A 20,893-nucleotide genomic window follows, 5' to 3' on the forward strand; every position below is an offset into this window, starting at 1 on the left:
TTCCCACCTGCCCAATGGTCCCACAGCCCAATGGTCCCACAGCCCTATGGTCCCACATTTCTGCCGAGATTTTTCTTAAAATTAGGCCCTATGTTAGGGTTAGGGTTACATTCCATCTGCAGTCCATTGCTACTGGATAATAGATTGGGTTTAATTGGCTACCAAATTGGGAGAAAGGGGGATAAAATCTGATACAAATTTATGAAAAATGAAATGTGGGAACATAGTGCCAAATTTTGGAAATGAAATCTTAGAAATGTGGGAACTGTGGGAACATAGGGCCTAATTTTGAAAAAAAAAGTCTTAGAAATGTGGGAACATAGGACTGTGGGAACTCAGGGCCACATTTTCAGTGAAAAATTCTTTGAAATGTGGGAACATAGGCACGCTCCCATGTAGCCACGGCGTAGATGTAACGCAGAAGCATAAATCACGCTTAAAGCCTGTGTGGCGGGCTGTGGTTGCCATCGTTGGCTGGGTTTTTCTCATCGTATACCCTGCACCCGCCCATCAGCCTGGCCTGCACAGGTGGGCACACTTACCTGTAGCCTTGCATAAGGACAAAACTTGAACTAATCCCAATCAGTCACAGCCTAAACCAGCTGAATGTTTGCCGCTACATCAAGTAAAGACATTAAACGTTGTGTTGTTGGAGAGTGGGTCAACTACTTTCACGTGCCGCATTGTTTTTGCTTGTTTCAGATATTATTTTTTTTTTTTTATTTGAATAATTTATTTCCTGACAAAATAAAGCTGTAAAGAACTGTATTAGATGTGTGGTGATTGTACATTTACTCACGTACTTTGTAACGTTACTCCACTACATTCATTTGTCACAGTTACTATATAGTTACATTTTACTGCACAATAAATAGTTTTTTTCTATGATAATACTTGCATACTTTTAATTAAGTATAGTTTTGAATGCAGGAATTCAACTTGTAATGTAGTATTTTCAAGTAAAGGATCTGAATACTTCCTGCACTTCTGTTATTATTATGAACAGGTACAAATAAATGAATTTGCTAAAGCAACTAGATATTATCAAAGACACATCTGACCCCAGGCTCCTTTTATAGCGAGTAGTAAACCGTCGTGTCAGATTATTATTATTATTAATTGAGTTGTGGCACTGAACAACATGTGAGAGCCAAAAATAAAGGATTGTTCCTTTAAAAAGATGCCGGTTTCACCTTTTTCGGATCGGAAGGGTGGACCTTATACATCCATGGGGTGGACGTTATTTTTAGCCTTTTTCCACTATAGTGGTTCACTATAGGCAAAAATAAAACACATTTTATAAAAAAAAAAAAAGATTACAAGTATTTTTGTTTTAGTTTTTTGTATCTCTTTTAGTAAAAACAAAAACAAAAAAAAAAACGTTTGAATGCGAAGTCTTTCCTCGACACGTTTTTTTTTTCTCTTCGCAATACACCCCCATAAAGATAAAGCAGTGGTATCGTCCTGGAGTCTCCCGGAAACACCGGCGACAGCAGCGGTAACACCAGTGTAGCAGAAGCAGGTGGAACTGATTTTTTTTGTCAGCCAACGTGTAACTAATAAGTAAAAGGAAAGGTAAGTGTTTGGGAGCATTTAAATGACTTAATCTAGTGTCGATTAGTGAAAGGAATAACTCTCTGGTACTGCGTTTGAACTGGTGGATTTGAGGAGCCTTTGACGCGTGTGTTATTTAAATTAGCTGACGTTAGCGGTGTAACGTTAGCTAGCTCTGTGCTCAGCTAACCATAGCAAAAAACAAACAAAAGAAGTCTCCTAGCAGCGAGCCCTGGGCGAATTTAAAACTAAACGTGTGTGTTTAATGTTGTATTTAAAAGTTTCCGTGACGTTTAATCGAGAACCAGATGGCTCATCTGGTCCGGTTCTGTAATATTAGTCATCCTAACCTCGTTAGCTGCGCTAAGCTAGCATCAACGTAAGCGTCCTAAAGCCGTTTTATGTAACGGTAATTTAAAACAGCCGTGAGACCCTCACAGTTCTACATTCTATATTCTACATTCTATATTCTACATTCTATATTCACTCTTATCAATGGGACGACTGTTGGCCGCCTGTATGTAAAATAATGCTAGAAATAATCTCAAACGTCTTCGTTTCTACAGATATTTCACTAAAAATATGTACCGCAATTTTACATATAACTGTTTACATATTTTATCATTTAAAAAGTGTCTTGTTAGGTCCCTGTGTATCACTGAAGGAGGTAACACAATGGTGAGTGAGCCAATGGCCCACTGGAAAGTATTGCAGTATTTAAATATTTCTGTTATTACGAACTGGGTGTGTGACGTGACGTCTCTCGGGAGGAAATACTGCATAACCGTTTGTTTTTTTTGCTCTCCATTGTATACACACAAAAAATTGGGAACTATGGACACATTCCTGTTAACGTGAAGCTTGCGTCAACAAGACTTCAGACCATAGAAATGTACAGAATGAGATTCCCTCTCAGCGCATTGCATTGTTTTCACTCAAACACAAACTCTATAAGTCACTTGTTGTTTCTACAGTTGTGAAACTTTATAGAGGTCTTGTTGACAAGGTGTAGAACAGTGGTTCTCAAACTTTTTTCAATAATGTACCCCTTTTGAGTCGTTTCTTTAAGCCAAGTACCCCCTGACCAGTGCTAATCATTTTCGGTAGGAAAAAAAAAGTCTCTATAAGGAGGAACAGTACAGCGCTGTCAGCGATAGATTTACTAAACTTGTAACTGAAAAAACACTTAAATGCTAATGACAAAAAGAGACAAAACCTTTTAAAAAAGATGGTAGAAAGAAGGAAGGCAGTAGCCAAAGGCAAGAATAGGTTGAAAATACTCCAAAAAAAACTTCAAAAACAGTGACCTAACTTGTAAACATAAACAATAACATAGTTTAGTAACATAAAAAAAGCGAGAAACTTGTAAAAAGTGGAAGGAAGGAAGGTGACACAAATGCCACATTTTTGGTAGAAAAAAAGTCTACATAAAGAGGAACAATGTTCTGGACAACAGCCTTGTAACTATTAAACATTTTGTTAAATATCTCACGTCCTCCAGAGTACCCCTAGGGGTACACGGACCCCCATTTGAGAAACACTGGTGTAGAAGGTATGTGTTCTGCATAGTGTGGCGCAAAGTATGTTTTTAGTTTGTTTTTAAATTACGTTTTTCTTTTAGACTGGACCAAAAATAACCATTTTGAACTGCTGAACTGTAGTGTATGTTGTGTTTTAATCGCATGCTAATCGAGCACGTTTTCATAAACTAGCTAGATGAATTTAGGTTTCAAAGGAAGGCCTTGTACATGCATTTTGGCCTTGCAGTTCTTCTGTTGTAAGCTTTTTTTCCCTTTTTTGGGAAAGGAAAATAGACCAAAACCAAGCAAAAGAGGTGGATTTGAGCAGGTTAAATAATTCAATTTTATTTATAGTATCAAATCATAACCGGAGTTACCTCGAGACACTTTACAGATAGAGTAGGTCTAGACCACACTCTATAGTTTACAAAGCCCCAACAATTCTAGTATTCCCCCAAGAGCAAGCATTTAGTGCGACAGTGGCGAGGAAAACTCCCTTTTTAGGGAGAAACCTCGGCCAGACCCAGACTCTTGGTGGTCTGACGGTGCCGGTTGGGGGTGTGATGAACAGTGGCAATAATAGTCACAATAAAGATAATGGAACAGTGACTAGAAATAGTAGTCGTAGTAGTTCATGTCATAGCAGGGCACAGCAGAGCATAGCAGGACGTAGCAAGATGCAGCAGGGCACTGCAGGGGGTAGCAGGACGCAGCAGGGCACCGCAGAGCATAGCAGGGGGTAGCAGGACGCAGCAGGGTACTGCAGAGCATAGCAGGGGGTAGCAGGTCACTGCAGAGCACTGCAGGGGGTAGCAGGACGCAGCAGGGCACCGCAGAGCATAGCACGGGGTAGCAGGGCACCGCAGAGCATAGCAGGGGGTAGCAGGACGCAGCAGGGCACCGCAGAGCATAGCAGGGGGTAGCAGGACGCAGCAGGGCACCGCAGAGCATAGCAGGGGGTAGCAGGACGCAGCAGGGCATTGCAGGGGGTAGCAGGACGCAGCAGGGCATTGCAGGGGGTAGCAGGACGCAGCAGGGCATTGCAGGGGGTAGCAGGACGCAGCAGGGCATTGCAGGGGGTAGCAGGACGCAGCAGGGCATTGCAGAGCATAGCAGGGGGTAGCAGGACGCAGCAGGGCACCGCAGAGCATAGCAGGGGGTAGCAGGACGCAGCAGGGTACTGCAGAGCATAGCAGGGGGTAGCAGGACGCAGCAGGGCACTGCAGGGGGTAGCAGGACGCAGCAGGGCACCGCAGAGCATAGCAGGGGGTAGCAGGACGCAGCAGGGCACCGCAGAGCATAGCAGGGGGTAGCAGGACGCAGCAGGGCACCGCAGAGCATAGCAGGGGGTAGCAGGACGCAGCAGGGCACCGCAGAGCATAGCAGGGGGTAGCAGGACGCAGCAGGGCATTGCAGGGGGTAGCAGGACGCAGCAGGGCATTGCAGGGGGTAGCAGGACGCAGCAGGGCATTGCAGGGGGTAGCAGGACGCAGCAGGGCATTGCAGGGGGTAGCAGGACGCAGCAGGGCACCGCAGAGCATAGCAGGACGCAGCAGGTCACTGCAGAGCATAGCAGGACACAGCAGGTCACTGCAGAGCGTAGCAGGACGCAGCAGGGCACTGCAGAGCGTAGCAGGACGCAGCAGGGCACTGCAGAGCGTAGCAGGGGGTAGCAGGACCACGGCGACAGCTGCAACCAAGATCTTGGTGCCACCTTAATCCAAGGAAATATGCTGGGCGGAAAAAAAAACATAAGCACTCTGGGGAGTAAACTCCCCAGAGCTAAATAAGCCGTCTGCATGACAAACATTTACAGCGTGTAGTCTTGACAAACCCAGCAGACAAACGGTGGTAGTGTTAAGTCATTTTTGTTAAAACCCCCATTCTAACTAAAGTTTTTTTTTTTTGCTTCTACGTGATGTTTGTCTACAGATTTAAGAAAAACAAATCTTTGTTTGGTACAGATCAAATCACACCTTCATTTAAATTGTTTTCAGTGAGAATAGTGATGTAAACATGAGCGTTCCTGTATATTTACAGTGGTGCTCATAAGTTTATGAACCCATGCTACAGTTGACTAAAAAGAGGAATAAAAAAATGATCTTTTGGAAACTGATCTTAATGCCTTAATTAAAAAAATAGGAAAAATCCAACCTTTTAAGGACACCAATTTTCTTTGTGAATGAATAATGTATCGTAAATAAATAAATGTTCTTCCTTAAAATACAGGGGGCATAAGTCAGTACACCCCTATGTTAAATTCCCATAGAGGCAGGCAGATTTTTATTTTTAAAGGCCAGTTATTTCATGGATCCAGGATACTATGCATCCTGATAAAGTTCCCTTGGCCTTTGGGATTAAAATAGCCCCTCATCATCACATCCCCTTCACCATAATCTCAACCGGTTGTAATCTTTACTCTTATATTGTTTATGTTGTACTAATGATATTTTGTTTGTGTTGATTCAGATCCACTCGTAAAAACAATCGGCGTCTAGCAGGCGTCGGTGAAACATCAGAAACGCTGGACGAGCTTGTAAGTACTCACTTTTTTTTATTTTTTTTTTTTTTTATTAAATGTAGCGGTCAAAGCTAATGCAGCCCAACTTCATACTTCTGCACTCTTGGTCTCTGACTGGAGTCAGGTTTGTTGAGACTTTGATTTCTTTTCTTCTAGAATATCTTAGATTTGAATGGACAAGGCAGCCAGAAATACACAGGTAAGTGTGTGTGTGTGTGTGTGTGTGTGTGTGTGTGTGTGTGTGTGAGACTATATTCATGGGGTCCAAAAACCGGGGGAATACAGTATACTTGTGGGGTCTGCACAGCCTTGTGGGGCCCAAAATGCTGGACCCCACAAGGTTAAAGGTCTGTTTGAGGGTTAAGACTTGGTTTTAGGATTAGGGTTAGAATTAGGTTATGGTTAGGGTGAGGGTAAGGGTTAAGGTTAGGCATTTAGTTGTGATGGTTAAGGTTAGGGTAAGGGGCTAGGGAATGCATTATGTCAATGACGGGTCCCCACACAGATAGTGAAACAAACATGTGTGTGTGACCGAGTAAGAGCGTGCGCCCCATGTAGGCTAAGTCCTTTGCAGCGGCCCGGGTTCGAGTCCGACCTGCGGCCCTTTGCTGCGTGTCATCCCCCATCTCTCTCCCACCTTTCGTGTCTGTCCACTGTCACTATCAGTGTGTGTAAAATATATATCTATCTATCTATCTATCTTTCTTTCTCTCTTGTGTAGCCCAGCTAGTGAGGCCCATTAAAGGTTCAGTGATGCCTGTGGTGAAGAAGAAGAGGAAGCTTCCTGACGCAGAAGATCATGGGCGCAAGTCTAAAATTACAAGGTAAACGGACATTAGAACTGTGTCTGTCGTCCGTCTGCAGTGCATGAAATCTCCCCCACTCTTAACACCCCCTGTGTGTGTGTGTGTGTGTGTGTGTGTGTGAGTGAGAGTGAGAGCAGCATGTTGTTCCAACCTCTAATGACTAGCACGTGAGTCAGAGGCTCTTTGCTGGAACTGCTCGGCCACTGGCCGAACCCTGCAGCAGCCTGGGAGAAGGACTGGCAGGGTTGTCTTTCACCTGGCAGTAGACCTACTGGACTCATCACCAGGGATGGAAATTAAATTTTTTGTCCACCAGCCACTCAATGTTTTTACCAGCCACTTTCTTGTTTTTAACCGACAATGTGTAACTGCATGTGAAAATTAATACTACAAGATCTACAATACTTAAGCAGTTTATTTAATCTCAAGTCTCAATGAAACACTGACACTTTCTCTTTCTCTCTTAAACATACACAAACCACGAACTGATATACATTTCATTAAATGAGTAGGGCAGATTAAACAAAAAACTAACATTCCTCCCCACTCCCAGTACAATTTACTCCTGCTCATCAGAATCAGATTCTGAAGTTTCAGAGGCGCTTTCCTGAGCGTTCTTCTTCCCCTCCATGAACTCTGGCCTTCTAGGCCGGATGCTAGCCTGATGCCAGAGCTGGATAGCAGGGGTGGGGTCATAATTCTCAATAGAGGGACTGGATAGCTGGACAGTCAGTAGGTCACAGAGGCTTCTTGATGTAAGACGGGACCTCCAGTCATTTTTCACTAACTTCATTTGGTTGAAGCCTCTTTCACAGTCTGCAGTAGAAGCTGGTACGGTGAGAATGAGGTCAACCAGGCTGAGGATGTCGGGGCACTGCGGTTGCAAAGACCTGTTGATTTCTGGCCAGGTCTTCATGTGGAGACTCTCTCCCGCCTCATACAGTCTGGTCTTGAGTATGGTCCACTCATGTGGGATGAGCTCAACAGCGACCCCCGAGGATGTCAGGATGCTCTGGAAGTGTGTAGTTAATTCCTCCACTTCTGATTCACCAAATTCTGAAAAAGAGACGGACATAATGAAACAACATTGAGTTATATGCTTTCATGACTTTGTGGATGAAATGTTATGTATGAACCTAAACCACATACATACCTTTAGAGCGATCTGCGTCAGGCCAACTGTTCAGATTCACTAACTTTGTAGCTTGGAGAATCCCTATGGTCATGTCGGTGAAGCGAATTTGCATACTCTGGCAGAGTTTGTCGAGCAGCTCAAACTTGGCCTTCATGACACGGTTTAGGACGCTGTCGTCATTCTCGTGCTCCTTCATACAGGCTTTCAGCTTGGGCCCAGGTCTGTGGTACATTTACATTAGTAAGTTTATTTAAGATATTCAGCTAAGCAGCAAACACATTAAAACAACTTTTCAGTTCTCTGACACTCACCTGGTTTTTTATTTTGTGAGCACTGTTTGGGTGGCTGTCAGGCAGCTGTGTACTTCAGCCACTGTGATAGCTGAGGTTTGAAGAGTCAGAGAGAGGCTGCTGAGGTGAGTCAGGCAATCATGCATGAAGTTGCAAAACATGAAAAATGCTGGATCCCGGCAGGTTTGGAAGTAGTGGCGTGCTTTGCTCTTCTGCACTGCATTCACTCCTTCAGCATCTGGTGACTGAATCTTTATACAAAATCAGTCAAATCAATAAAGAAAAGTCATTAGTCAATTTAAAATTTTGTGTAAAATAAATAAAGTGTTTTATAAGTGTAAGTTAGTTTGATTTATTAAATTACACTGAACAAATTCCTGACCGTAAACGGACCTAACCTTTTAACATAACATTCGAGTTCTCTACACTGTTATTTAGCCTACCTGGTCTAGGTGCTGGGTAAGTCCCTGGTAACCCCTCAAAAAATGGTCAATGGCCCTGAAGAGGTGAGAAACCCACCTGGTGCCTCCAACCCTAGTTGGTACAAGGGGATTCTGGCCCAGAATCTTGAAGCTGTGCTTTAGGTTTGCCCTGTTGAGAGCACTTTTACAATAGAATGTATGCAGTCCTGACAGCACATCTTCAATCTGTTTTGCCATAGGGCAGCTCTTAATGGCATCCTTGAAAGCTAGTTCCAGGCGGTGTGCCATACAGTGAATACCCAGGACGTGCATGTTACTTCCTCTCAGCCTGCTCACTACTCCTTTACGTGTCCCTGTCATCACCGACGCACCGTCAGTTGCACATGCCACCAACTTGGCCTGCCACTCTTCTCCACTGACCTCCCTCATCATGTTGTCTATTGCCTGAGCGATGTTCTCACCGTCTGCTTTCTCCACATCCTGTATCCCTACAAAGTGGACCTCCACTTTGCCTCGGTTGCACAAGCGCGTATACAGCATTTCCTGTTCATCACGGCAGTGTCAGTAGACCCGTCAGACATAATGGAGAGGAATTTCGCTGCTGCTATGTTTGACTGAAGGGTCTTCCTCTCAGCTGCAGCTATGTGCTTAATAAACACCCTGGCTTGCTTCCGATTCACATATGTGCTACCTGTGCTAATTCCCTTTTTTTCATCTAATCTATAAAATGAAAATGGAAAAATATGTATGAAAAGTACAGTTAGTGCTATGGTACGATATTTACTTCTAACGTTATAGGCTACTTTATGCATATAAACTAGCCTAGCTACCGACATTAGTTACATGGGCGCTATATTCTTCTGACCTTATTCAGCCTTTAATCTACAATTCAACATTTCATAGACAAAAAAACAAAAACAAAAAAACTTACTTGCATTGCCATTCGTAATCTTGAAATGGCCTTCCTTTTTTCGCGATTGCGTGAGCGTTCCTAAACAGTATTTTCATCTTATCCAACTGGGCCGTCTTCAGGCTGGTAAGTGCCTTCATGGCAGCCGTATTCTCCGGGGCTGCTTTTCCCTGTGCTCTCTTTTTTACCTGGATGTGGCATTTGGACGATTCGTGGTCTTTTATGGCTTCCAGTTTTAGGTTTTTAGTCCCAACAATGAAACTATTAGTTTTGGCTTCTTCTGAAGCGTGTTGACGACATACAGAGCAGTACATTATCAGATTTGTCTCGTCGTAAACTAACCAATCGCGGGACTCCCCATTGTCTGCTTTTCTCCATCGTTCTTTAAAAAAAAAGTTTTTTGACTTTCGCCTCTTTGTCCACTGGCTCCTCCTGAGATGTTTTCTCAGCGGACCTCTTAACGCCTGCGATGTAACGCCACATTTTTTTTGAAGGTGCGCCGCCTCTAAAGTGTCCGGGTGAAACAGTATGCTATTTTTATTTACCCGCCACGGTGGCCGGTAGGTGAAGCGAGTTTACCCGCCACAACACAAAATCACCCGCATTTGGCTGGTGGCGGGTGCTAATTTCCATCCCTGCTCATCACCCTCCTTATTTTTCTTTAGTGTGCGTGTGTTGAGGCAATGCGAGTCGATAAGTGTGGATGTCGACGTAGCATTCGGACAGCATCTTCGGAAGGATCTTTGTGTAGAGTTATGTTCCTTTCTGTTTGAAACGGCACTCGGCACATAGTTGTCCTGTTAATCGGTGCTGCCTCAGTCGGAGGAGGAGGAGGAGGGTGTCAAAGTTGCCAGTTTATTAGGTAAACTTAGTCTATCCATGGATGGATGGATGGTCTTTATTAATCTCAAATTGGGAAATAACTCTGTTACAGCAGCACGTTACAAGAACATACAAGAAATAGACTAGAAATTAGATAGCGTGTGTGTGTGTGTGTGTGTGTGTGTGTGTGTGTGTGTGTGTGTCTACCTCCACCTCCTCAGTTCCATGTGAGAAATATTAATGTTCAGATAAAGTGTTAAACCTGCATCACCCAAATTAGTGACCGCATTTTTCTCTTTCTTTTCGGTATGAGTCGTGTGTATGGATTTCAAACTGTCGTGAGATTCTTTTTTTTCTTGCATCTAAAGCTTGGGGGGGGGGGTCTGTGTTGTAGTTTCACCCGGCCTCAGATCCGCGGCGCGAGGCCGATCGGCGCCGAGAAGCTGTTCTCCAATAAGAAGTGCCTGGCCTGGTTCCACGGCTACGCCGGCCCCGACAAGGTGGTCGGTCCGGAGGCCATGGAGAAGTTCTGCGAAGACATTGGCGTGGAGCCAGAGAATGTGAGTTCGTCGTACTCTCCCCTGACCTGAATGTGGCGTGGTTTAAATCCAGGGAAACTGTCTGAGGAGGGAATGAAGACCCTTTGCGTATTAGGGCTGTCTACGAAGATTCCAAATTTGAATATATGTATGAATAGTAAAAAGAACCAGACATTCGAATATGAAAATGTAAATTCCAGTATTATGAGAGTTACAAAAAAGGGTTTCAGCGTCCTGTCTAATTGAGGCCAGCCGGTTGGGAAGCCACTTTTCTTTTTTTCCTACTATGGCCACGCCAAGACCCGCCCTTCAACAGCAGCGCCGTTGGTTGGGGTTAGGCATTGACCTCGAGTGGTCGAGGTTAGGATAGTCGATTGGTCAGGGGATAGGACCTGTACATGCCAGCATGGACGCCTGGCCAATGGTAGTGTGTGAATGCTATTGAAGGGCGGGTCTTGGCGTGGCCATAGTAGGAAGAAAAAAAAGTATCGGCAGTCGGGAAGAGGGAAGCCAGCGAGCGCGTGTGTTGACGACGTTTCTGTCATGCGGCTGCCGCTACCGGAAGTAAACGAGGGCGAAGAAGGAGACGGCACAAAGACGCTGACGTAAATCTTTAACTGCAGACACAACGAGAGCCGACGCCAATATCATCGGACAAAATCCTGGAACGGCAAGAGACTTGTTTATGACTTAATTACGCTGGGCTCCGTGACCGCTGGGCTCCGTCCACGCTCCAGAGAGCTGGGTTTCCTCGGGGTCTTAAAAGGTCTTAAATCATTTCAAACGGGTCTTAATTGTACTGCCTCCATGTGACGCTACCTCTGATGCTCTTTTTTTATTTTTTTATTTTATTCATTCCGTCCGTTGAGTTGTAGTTCTTTCTTTCCCTAGTCCAAATATAATTTCGCTGTACTACGACTACAAATGAGGCCAACGTGCAACTTTTATATTGCAGCCGATCAGCTTTCGTGTTATTGGCGCCTGTCTCTTGCGGATTGTACCACAGACGTAACGCGGATTTTATTCTTCAGCTACGGGGGAGTGCAAGTTCAGCGATACTTGGCTTGAAGAAACTGAATCCAGGGCTTAGTCTTAAAGGTCTTAAATTTCATTCACATAGTCTTAAAAAGGGTCTTAAATTTGACTTGGAGAAACCCTGAGAGAGAGAGAGGACTAACGTTACACAAGTAGTCAATGCCACCAAAAATGCACCAAAATAGATATTGAAATATATTCCAATGTCTGAAGAAGATGTAACCTTACATCAAAACGTTAGTCACTGTTAAAAAAAATCTTCAAGTGAAGAAAAAAACTAAATTTAAGAGGACATCTGTGTTGCACCAGCGATCTTTTCACTCTATATTCCAATGTCATTTTTGCCCTAGTGCACATGCACCTTTATGTTTATTTAAACGTGAGCGAGGATTAAAACTCATTGCCTCTCCCTCTTTTTGTCTTTTGTTGTTGCAGATTATCATGTTAGTTTTAGCCTGGCATCTAGAAGCAGCAAGCATGGGCTTCTTCACGAAAGAGGAGTGGCTCAGAGGAATGACGTTACTAGAGTAAGAACTTTTCGTTTTACGTTTTCACAAGTTTGTGTCTCTTAAAATGAATGTTACAAATGAGTTTTCTCTTGTTCTCATTGCCCACGTTTAGTTTACTTCCATCTATGTTTGTTTTCATCTCACTTTCTCTCACTTTAGCCAGAGAAACCGTAGAACTGTCACTGTGTGTGTGTGTGTGTGTGTGTGTGTGTGTGTGTGTGTGTGTGTGTGTGTAACGCTCGCTCCTTCACCTGCCCACAGGTGTGACTGCACGGAGCGGTTACAGAGCAAACTGGATTACCTGCGGAGCGAGCTCAACGACTCGGCACTCTTCAAAAACATCTACAGATATGCCTTTGACTTCGCCAGAGTGAGTTTGCTGTTCTTACGTTTGGGAATTTTTCTTTTCTTTTTAACAATTAACTTAACCCTTGTGTTGTCTCTCCCTCGACCGTGGAGGGAAAAAAAAAAACACTTGTTGTCCCTATCTCAATATTGAAGTTTAAGTTTTGTTGCTTTTTTTTTTTTTCAACATTTTATTAATTTTTTTTTTTTCTTCAAATTTTTTTATCTTTTTTTTAAATTTATTTTTTTCCCCCAATGTCTTTGTCCCTTTTTTTTTGTTGACGTTTTGTCACTTTTTCGAAGTTTTAGTCGCTTTTTGCTAAGTTTTTGACGCTTCTGGTGTTTTTGTCAGTTTATCCAATATTTCCAGTTAAAAATATATTTTTACGCTTTTTCCCCCCCCCCCCAACGTTTTGTCTCCTTGTTCGACATTTTCAACGCTTATTTTTCGACCTCCCATATTTCTGATATAAAAAGACAACTTGGAAACGGGTCCCATTTGACCCCAGGACAACGTAAGGGTTAGCACCCTGAAAATGTGTGTTCGTGCTGACCGCCGGTGGTTTGATGTCTCCCCTGCGGTGACGTACAGGTGGACGTCAGGCTGAGAACGAGTTTGAGTTTTGAGTCTTTGTTTTCCAGCAGTCGGATTGAATATTACCGGAGTGCTCTGTGGTAAAGCCAGGGGTGTTGGGACAGTTCTGTCGCACACAAGCTGTGTTCGAAACCGTTCCCTCGTTCAACGGGCTGGGTACCGAACTCTGCAACTCTGTACCGACCGAATTACGTCGGTACTACAGAGGACCGTTTTACGCTAAATCAAACGGTACCAAATTTCGGTACTTGAGAGCGAGTAAGCGCAAGCTTATCTGTCCTTTCTGCATATTGACAGAGAGCGGAGCTCCGACGCGCGCAGAGGTGCGGACGGAGCAAACTACATCAGCTCTGCCGTTTTGTTGGAGTCAGTGAGTCACGACAACGCCGATAAAGTGGTTACAACTATGGTTACAGTTTTTCAAAACTTGCAGACGGCGTTTGCTGCGACTATATTAATGGCGAAAGCGGTCGCGGTGCTGTTGACGTTACACTTCCTCTGAGACAAGCGGGCACAACGGTGGTTTCTGTGCCCTGGGGATTGACTGACAGGCTGAGGTTGTAAGGCAAGGCAGCTTTATTTCTACAGCACCTTTCAGCAACAAGGCAATTCAGAGTGCTTTAAAGAGCAGTTAAAAACGGTCACGATGAAAATAAAACGGGCTAAAATATAATGATGTACAAATACAAGAATAAAAGTTACAGAAATGAATAATTATTCAATTTAATAGGTTGTAGGGACGGGTTTGGGAGGAGAGAGGGAGGGATGTTGTTTTTATTTTTATTTAATTTCTTTAGAGTGTAAAATATTCTAAATAAATAACATAATGTTCTAAGTAAATAGGTTTGGGATTATTTTTACAACTGAAATTATTTTTTTGTAACTACAGAGGGAAAGTACTGGAAAAAAAAAGGTACCGTTGGGTACCGGAACCGAATTTCAGGTTTCAGTACAGATTTTTTTTTTAAAAAAGAAAGTGAACGGTACCCAACCCTACTCATTCACTCACTCACTATTCCCTATGTAGTGTTTATTAAATAGAGAACTAACATAGGGAACGGCCAAACCAGATTCCCGACACTCACTGAAAGTATCGTTGCATCAGTCGGCGCGTCGGTTATTTGTGTGACGGAGGCGGGCGCGCCCAGCATCACGCAAACAAACTGGCGAAAGCACTATACAGTGCACTATTTCCGTGATGGGGGAACGGTTTCCAGCACCGCTGCTGTTTGATGCCGCGTTGTCTTGTCCTCAGGATAAGGACCAGAGGAGTTTGGACATGGACACGGCTAAATCCATGCTGGCCCTGCTGCTAGGGAGGACATGGCCACTCTTCCCAGTCTTCCACCAGTTCCTGGAGGTAAATCTCGTTGCTCGGACTTGTGTGGATTGGCCAGATAAAAGTTGCCCGACTCTCTCCAGTATTTTGAATGTGTACTGCAGTAACTATTTTAAACACTAGCTGTCGGTATGACACATTGCACCTTTTAAAGGCTGCATTACAGTAAAGTACTGTTCTAGTTGTTCATTATTTGCCTTTACCCCCTTAGTCATTGTATCAGCATTATTGGTGATAATTCATCAGAACTCTCAATGTGTTGGGCGCCTGCGTAGCTCACCTGGTAGAGCAGGCGCCCATATGCAGAGGCTCAGTCCTCGACCCAGCGGCGCAGGGTTCAAGTCCGACCTGCAGCCATTTGCTGCATGTCTCTCTCTCTTTCTCTCTCTTTCTCTCTTCCCCCCTCTCTCTTTCTCTCTTCCCCCCTCTCTCTCTCTTTCTCTCTTCCCCCCTCTCTCTCTCTCTTCCTCTTCCCCTCTCTCTCTCTTCCTCTTCCCCCCTCTCTCTCTCTCTCTTTCCCTCTCTCTCTCCCTCTCTCTCTCTCTCTTTCTCTTCCCCCCCTCTTTCTCTCTCTCTTTCTCTTCCCCCCCTCTTTCTCTCTCTCTCTCTTTCTCTCTCTTTCTCTCTTCCCCCCTCTCTCTCTCTCTTTCTCTCTTCCCCCCTCTCTCTCTCTTTCTCTCTTCCCCCCTCTCTCTTTCTCTCTTCCTCTCTCTCTCTTCCTCTTCCCCCCCCTCTCTCTCTCTCTCTCTCTCTTCCTCTTCCCCCCCCTCTCTCTCTCTCTCTCTCTCTCTCTCTCTCTCTCTCTCTCTCTCTCTCTCTCCCCCCCTCTCTCTCTCTCTCTCTCTCTCTCTCTCTCTCTCTCTCTCTCTCTCTTCCTCTTCCCCCCCCTCTCTGTCTCTCTCTCTCTCCCCCCTTTCCTGTCTACAGCTGTCCTGTCTATTAAAGGCTAAAATGCCCCAAAAAATTATCTTTAAAAAAAATAAAATGAACTCGTGTTTAATATTTTGTGAAAGCACCAATAGTCAGCCCTATAGTACAGTATCGACATTGATGTATTTGGTCCAAAATATCGATTATTTTTTATTTTTTTTCCCCCATATCTCCCAGCTCTATTATGAATGCTCGTACTAGGACAGACGGTTGTCTTTGCGAAACAATTTCTTCTCGAAAAGCAAAACGAGAATTGCCGGTGAATCTTTTTTTTTTATTCTCTCTCTCTCTCTCTCTCTCTCTCTCTCTCTCTCTCTCTCTCTCTCTCTCTCTCTCTCTCTCTCAGCAGTCCAAGTACAAGGGCATGAATAAGGACCAGTGGTACAACGTCCTGGAGTTCAGCCGGACCATCAACGCAGACCTCAGTAACTATGACGAAGACGGAGCGTGTGAGTAGTTCACCGTACAAGAGACTCCCAAACAAGTTTGATTTATGTGGTGAATCCAACACTGAACTAATAAATCAGCCTTTCATTTAAGATTTTCTTTTTTGTATTATTTTTTTAGCAGTGGGGGCAGGTCTGTCCAAACAAACTCCACATGTACAATACTCACGTTTTCCTCACAAACGCACAAACCAGACAGAATGAAGAAAAGGAATGAATAACATTTCATAAACAAATGTATGTAATGCTTGAGTAAGTAGAACCCCAATTAACAAAACTGGTTAAAAAAAAATTATATAAATGTTTAAATAAGTCCGTACAGCAGTTTAAGGGGGGGGGGGGGGGGGGGAGACGCCAAACTATTCCTCTGTGGACGTCAGAGAGGACGTCTCTGGTGGTGTTTCCTCTCACTCAGCACAGCAGGCGTTATCGGACACCGCGTGATGTAACACAGCTAATGTGACCGCTTCCTCTTTTTAGACTCTCTGGCTTTCTCCGGTCCCTCAAAGGTCAGCACTGTCGAGACCCTTTACAGACCTGAACAGACTGAAACGGAAGAGTAACGAAGTCCGTGCGTTGAGATTCTCGCGCATGCGTGGCACAGCCCTGATCGAGCCCAAGTCCATTTATACATCTACCTAGATCCGGTGTGGTGTTGTAGCTTTTCTAACGTTACTAGTTGTTGCAACAGCATGTGGAAAAAAAAAACGACAAAGTTTGCTAGGCCAAAAAAAATGTACGCCGTTAAAATTGGGTTCGCGTTAACGCCGTTAATAACGCGTTTAACTAACAGCACTACTATAATGATCATGTTTCATTGGCCAGTTACAGTGCCACTTGCACGTGTTAGTGCACACCCGGGTCCACTACGTGACAAACCCTATGGAGCGTACCACGTGACGTGTGTGTGTGTGCGTATTTCGACAGAGTGACCGTGTAAGTGAAGAAGTGGGTCGAGACAAGAAAGGAAAAAAACGAACGAATCGGAGAAGGGAAAGAAAAGAGAGGACCTAAAGAGAGCGAGAGGAGTGGAGCAAAAAGAACACAAAAGTAAGAAAATGAGTGTTGCTCCGGGAGGAGACGAAATAACTGAGATTGAAGAGGAAACTTTAGTGGCCAAAAGTAATCCCGTCCCGCATCTATTTCTCACCGGTAGCTATCCCGCGACTTTATAAACAGCGTTATATGAGGCAGAGTTTAGAGTCGGAAAGATTGAATATTTTTCATCCACGGAGCCGTACGTAAGTCTCAGTGTGCACTATATTATTAATCTGTTTTGATGTGATTTCCCATAACTTTTGTAATTTTACATATGTTTAACCCTTGTGTTGACTTTGGGTCAAATTGACCCGTTTTCAATTTTTATTTTATATCAGAAAATATGGGACGTAGAAATAAGCGCTGAAAATGTGTCGAAGAAATATTTAACAATTTAAAACGTTGGAAAAAGCAAAAACAAACTGAAGAAAAGTTTTTTGTTTTTTTTTCCAAAGTTGACGGGAAGACAACACAAGGGTTAAAAATATCTAAATTGATATCGCAATATCACATTTTGACAACATCGTGCAACCCTAAAATGTACCACTGTTGGTAAAGTGATTTTTATTTTCACGTGTTGCTCTCTGAATGAGAGTCTATACCCAAAGTGCAGGATCTAAATGACTGTTTGTTTGTTTGTTTGTTTGTTTGTTTGTTTTTGTATGTCCTCTGTTTGGTGTGCAGGGCCAGTGCTGCTGGACGAGTTTGTGGAATGGCAGAAAGCGTGGTCGGCATCGTAGCAGACGACGTCACGGCACCAAAAAGAGGATAAAAGGGAGCGAGAGAAAACACAAACCACAACCACAGGAGCAATCTCCGTATCATTTAAAATGGAGAAAAAACCTGCAGTTTCAGATCCCACCTAAACACTTTGACAGACTTTAACAATTCACTCACACACACACACACACACACACACACACACACACACACACACACACACACGGACGGACGACAGAATCCTCCCTCTGTGGGGACACTGGCATCGGAGGCCTTTCTCTCACTGAGTAGACGTTTTATAGTAGTAATTTGGAGAAAAGAAAATGTTCTTAAAATAAGAAAACCCAAATGAACTGAGAGAAGAGCTGTGGAATTTATGTTTTCTTGATAATTATTATTTTTTTTCCCATTTTGTGTCTTGTTTATAGATGTTTTCACAGTAATAAAAAGGAAATGGAAGTTTACAAAGCTGCTTCTTAATAATTGGTACAACCGTTAATTTTCATTCACCAAACACTTAACTCTACATAATTACACATTGTTCACATGTATCATAGTCATTTATAGTCAGTAACATTGCATCCTGAAAAAGATATGAAGGGGTGATTTCGGTATTTTTCAACCTGGACCCTATTTTCCCGTGCATTGGTGTCTACTGTCAACACAATCTAACATATTGGTTCAGTATTGAGCGAGAAGGCTGCTCTAAAAGTGCCGTTTTTGCCACCGACAGGCTCAGGCGATTATTTTAAGTGTCTGGCAACATTTTGGAAAAGATCCCTACAGAGAGAGCCCTTTTTGTTAAAGAGTAAGATCCTTTTTTTTTTTTTTTTTTTTTTTTTTTTAAATACATGAAACAGCCCCGAAATCACCATCGCCAAACCCACCAGACTCCATTAAAATAACAAGTAATTTTATTTAACGAAAAATACACTTCATTCAAAGTCAAAAGCAACAAAACATCTTGGTTCGTCTTTCCACTTTTCCAACAATCGGCACTCTGGTTTGGTTCAAATAAACTCTTAATTTACCCATTTACATGTGAGAAGATGCTGGCTTGCTAAACGTATTTAAAGTTTTTTTTAAAGGTCCCATATTTTGCAGATTTTTTTTTTTTTAAAAGGTACATACCTATTTTGGGTTTCTACTAGAACATGTTTAATGTTGGAAAAAAAACATTCTTTTACTCATACGGTCTGTCTGAATATACCTGTATTCACCCTCTGTCTGAAACGCTACGTTTAAGCGCCTGTCTCTTTAAGCCCCCCTCCCGAAAAAGCCCAGTCTGTTCTGATTGGTCAGCGTATCCAGGTCTTGCACATCAGCGCTTACGGAGTCTCTGCACCGTCACTGCAGCCGGGGAATGACTGTAGCGGCACTGGATGGATGGATGGATGGAGTTGTGACATCACAATCGTACAGGAAGTCCTGACGGCTCGTTTATCGGCACAGTTTCTGAATATGGGCTGTGTGCATTTCTCTGGATTGGGCATTTTGATACTTTTTTTTTTATTTTTTTTTTTACAGTATTTATACATACACCTGCTTTATAATAAAAAGACATGAAATCTCACTTTTTACAATATGGGACCTTTAAATCAGTCCTTTCAGAAAAATGCGGCGTTTTTTTTGTGATTGTTGAGGGCAAAAATCCTTGATCATGTGGCATGTTTTCTTAAAAAATGCGATGGAATATGCGGGATATTTATGCGATGAAATTGCGGGAACTTGCAAAAACTGCGGTTTCATCATGGATTCATCGCGGGGTTTGCAGCTTTTCGATGTTCACTTCGCGTAATTACGTCACTTCATAACGTTCCCATGGCAACAGGGGGAAATGGCTGCTCTTGTGTGAAGTAAACGCAACATTTTTCAACTTTCTGCTAAGATATGTGTGACTTTTTTAAATATGCGGACTTTGGCTGATTATGCATTGAATTATGCGATCGCATAATCATGTTTTTCTGGAGGGACTGTTAAATGGAGTCTGAGTTTGGCGATGGCGCTCTCTGAGCTGCTTCATGTCCAACAAAAAGGATCTTACTCTTTAACAAAAAGGTCTGTAGGGATCCTTTCCATAATATCTGAACCTATCGATGGCAAATACAGCACTTTTAACAGACGGAAACTGAAGGTGCGCAATTGCCCACATAGCAGCTTTCTTCGCTGTTACCGACTGCAGCTGTCTTGCTCAATACTGGACCAGTTCAAAGACCGTTGTTCCAATCAGTCACTTGGATACAAAAATGTGGGAAAATAGGGTCCAGGTTGCAAGTGCCATGCGCTGTATTGTATCAGCTGATTGTCACTGAAACCTGAATTGAAAGGAAGCGAACACAGGCAATCTATAATAATGTAACTTTGCTTTCTATTGTTGATGTACATGCCAACATGGTATATTTAAATCAATAATATTGTAAATATGTATTGATTGCAGTGATTCAGTTTATAGCAAAGGTACAGTCATGTGAAAAAATTAGGACACCCATGGTAAAGTTGGCTAAAAAGAGGAATAAAAAAATCATCTTTAGGAAATTGATCTTAATGCCTTAATTAAAAAAATGAGGAAAAATCCAATCTTTAAGGACACCAATTTTCTTTGTGAATGAATAATGTATCGTGAATAAATAAATGTTCTTCCTTAAAATACAGGGGGCATAAGTCAGTACACCCCTATGTTAAATTCCCATAGAGGCAGGCAGATGTTTATTTTTAAAGGCCAGTTATTTCATGGATCCAGGATACTATGCATCCTGATAAAGTTCCCTTGGCCTTTGGGATTAAAATAGCCCCACATCATCACATCCCCTTCACCATACCTAGAGATTGGCATGGGGTACTTTCCATAAAATCATCTCTCAATGCAAATCAAACCAGCTATTAGGATAACTGACATAAAACCATGCCAGTCTCTAGGTATGGTGAAGGGGATGTGATGATGTGGGGCTATTTTAATCCCAAAGGCCAAGAGAACTTTATCAGGATGCATAGTATCCTGGATCCATGAAATAACTGGCCTTTAAAAATAAACATCTGCCTGCCTCTATGGGAATTTAACATAGGGGTATGTATAATTATGGCCCCTGTATTTTAAGGAAAAACATTTATTTATTTACGATACATTATTCATTCACAAAGAAAATTGGTGTCCTTAATGGTTGGATTTTCCTCATTTTTTTTTAAATTAAGGCATTAAGATCAATTTCCTAAAGATGATTTTTTTATTCCTCTTTTTAGTCAACTTTAGCATGGGTGTCCTAATTTGTTCACATGACTGTATATAGGTAATTGATTGTAAGCTAAATGACAGCAAGGCGTCAAATCCAATGATGAGTTCGAAGTACTTTGGTTTACTCCGTACTTTTTGACTTCTCTTCACATCTGTGGCCCTTTTAACTCCTCTGGCGTGTTGTCATT

The 20,893-nt window shown here is 42.9% G+C and overlaps 2 protein-coding genes across 6 annotated transcripts; one reads left to right on the forward strand and one right to left on the reverse strand.

The window, feature by feature from the left end:
* The first annotated feature begins 1,442 nt into the window (after nucleotides 1–1,442).
* On the forward strand, nucleotides 1,443–17,945 carry dcun1d5 (DCN1, defective in cullin neddylation 1, domain containing 5 (S. cerevisiae)). Of its 3 annotated transcripts, XM_035996141.1 has the most exons (10): nucleotides 1,443–1,577; nucleotides 5,544–5,610; nucleotides 5,752–5,794; nucleotides 6,317–6,419; nucleotides 10,375–10,540; nucleotides 11,990–12,081; nucleotides 12,325–12,433; nucleotides 14,259–14,363; nucleotides 15,619–15,721; nucleotides 17,441–17,945. In XM_035996141.1, the coding sequence occupies exons 4-10, from the start codon at nucleotides 6,349–6,351 to the stop codon at nucleotides 17,494–17,496; spliced, it is 702 nt and encodes a 233-aa protein (XP_035852034.1). In that variant the 5' UTR covers nucleotides 1,443–1,577; nucleotides 5,544–5,610; nucleotides 5,752–5,794; nucleotides 6,317–6,348; the 3' UTR covers nucleotides 17,497–17,945. The 3 variants fall into 3 exon arrangements, with proteins under 3 accessions (XP_035852034.1, XP_031160103.1, XP_035852035.1); XM_031304243.2 differs by lacking the exon at nucleotides 5,752–5,794 and having other exon boundaries at nucleotides 1,455–1,575; XM_035996142.1 differs by lacking the exon at nucleotides 17,441–17,945 and having other exon boundaries at nucleotides 1,455–1,575; nucleotides 15,619–15,729.
* Nucleotides 6,754–8,844, reverse strand: LOC116053233 (zinc finger protein 862-like). Of its 3 annotated transcripts, XM_035996139.1 has the most exons (3): nucleotides 8,270–8,844; nucleotides 7,555–8,077; nucleotides 6,754–7,457 (listed from the first exon to the last, which is right to left on the reverse strand). In XM_035996139.1, exons 2-3 carry the CDS (start codon nucleotides 7,766–7,768, stop codon nucleotides 6,961–6,963), a joined length of 711 nt encoding a protein of 236 aa, XP_035852032.1. In that variant the 5' UTR covers nucleotides 7,769–8,077; nucleotides 8,270–8,844; the 3' UTR covers nucleotides 6,754–6,960. The 3 variants fall into 3 exon arrangements, with proteins under 3 accessions (XP_035852032.1, XP_035852033.1, XP_031160100.1); XM_035996140.1 differs by lacking the exon at nucleotides 8,270–8,844 and having other exon boundaries at nucleotides 7,555–8,085; XM_031304240.1 differs by lacking the exon at nucleotides 6,754–7,457 and having other exon boundaries at nucleotides 7,750–8,077.
* Nucleotides 17,946–20,893: the final 2,948 nt, after the last annotated feature.

The sequence above is a fragment of the Sander lucioperca genome, chromosome 20, assembly GCF_008315115.2.
Source record: "Sander lucioperca isolate FBNREF2018 chromosome 20, SLUC_FBN_1.2, whole genome shotgun sequence".
NCBI lineage: Eukaryota > Metazoa > Chordata > Actinopteri > Perciformes > Percidae > Sander > Sander lucioperca.

Excerpts from the sequence above, each read along its gene's own strand:
- dcun1d5 (XM_035996141.1), top strand. The coding sequence starts at position 6,349 with ATGCCTGTGGTGAAGAAGAAGAGGAAGCTTCCTGACGCAGAAGATCAT. Across the intron at positions 10,541-11,989 it reads TTGGCGTGGAGCCAGAGAAT|ATTATCATGTTAGTTTTAGC; the intron begins GTGAGTTCGTCG and ends TTGTTGTTGCAG. Across the intron at positions 12,082-12,324 it reads AGAGGAATGACGTTACTAGA|GTGTGACTGCACGGAGCGGT; the intron begins GTAAGAACTTTT and ends ACCTGCCCACAG.
- LOC116053233 (XM_031304240.1), bottom strand. The coding sequence starts at position 8,788 with ATGCTGTATACGCGCTTGTGCAACCGAGGCAAAGTGGAGGTCCACTTT. Across the intron at positions 8,078-8,269 it reads TTACCCAGCACCTAGACCAG|ATTCAGTCACCAGATGCTGA; the intron begins GTAGGCTAAATA and ends TTTTGTATAAAG.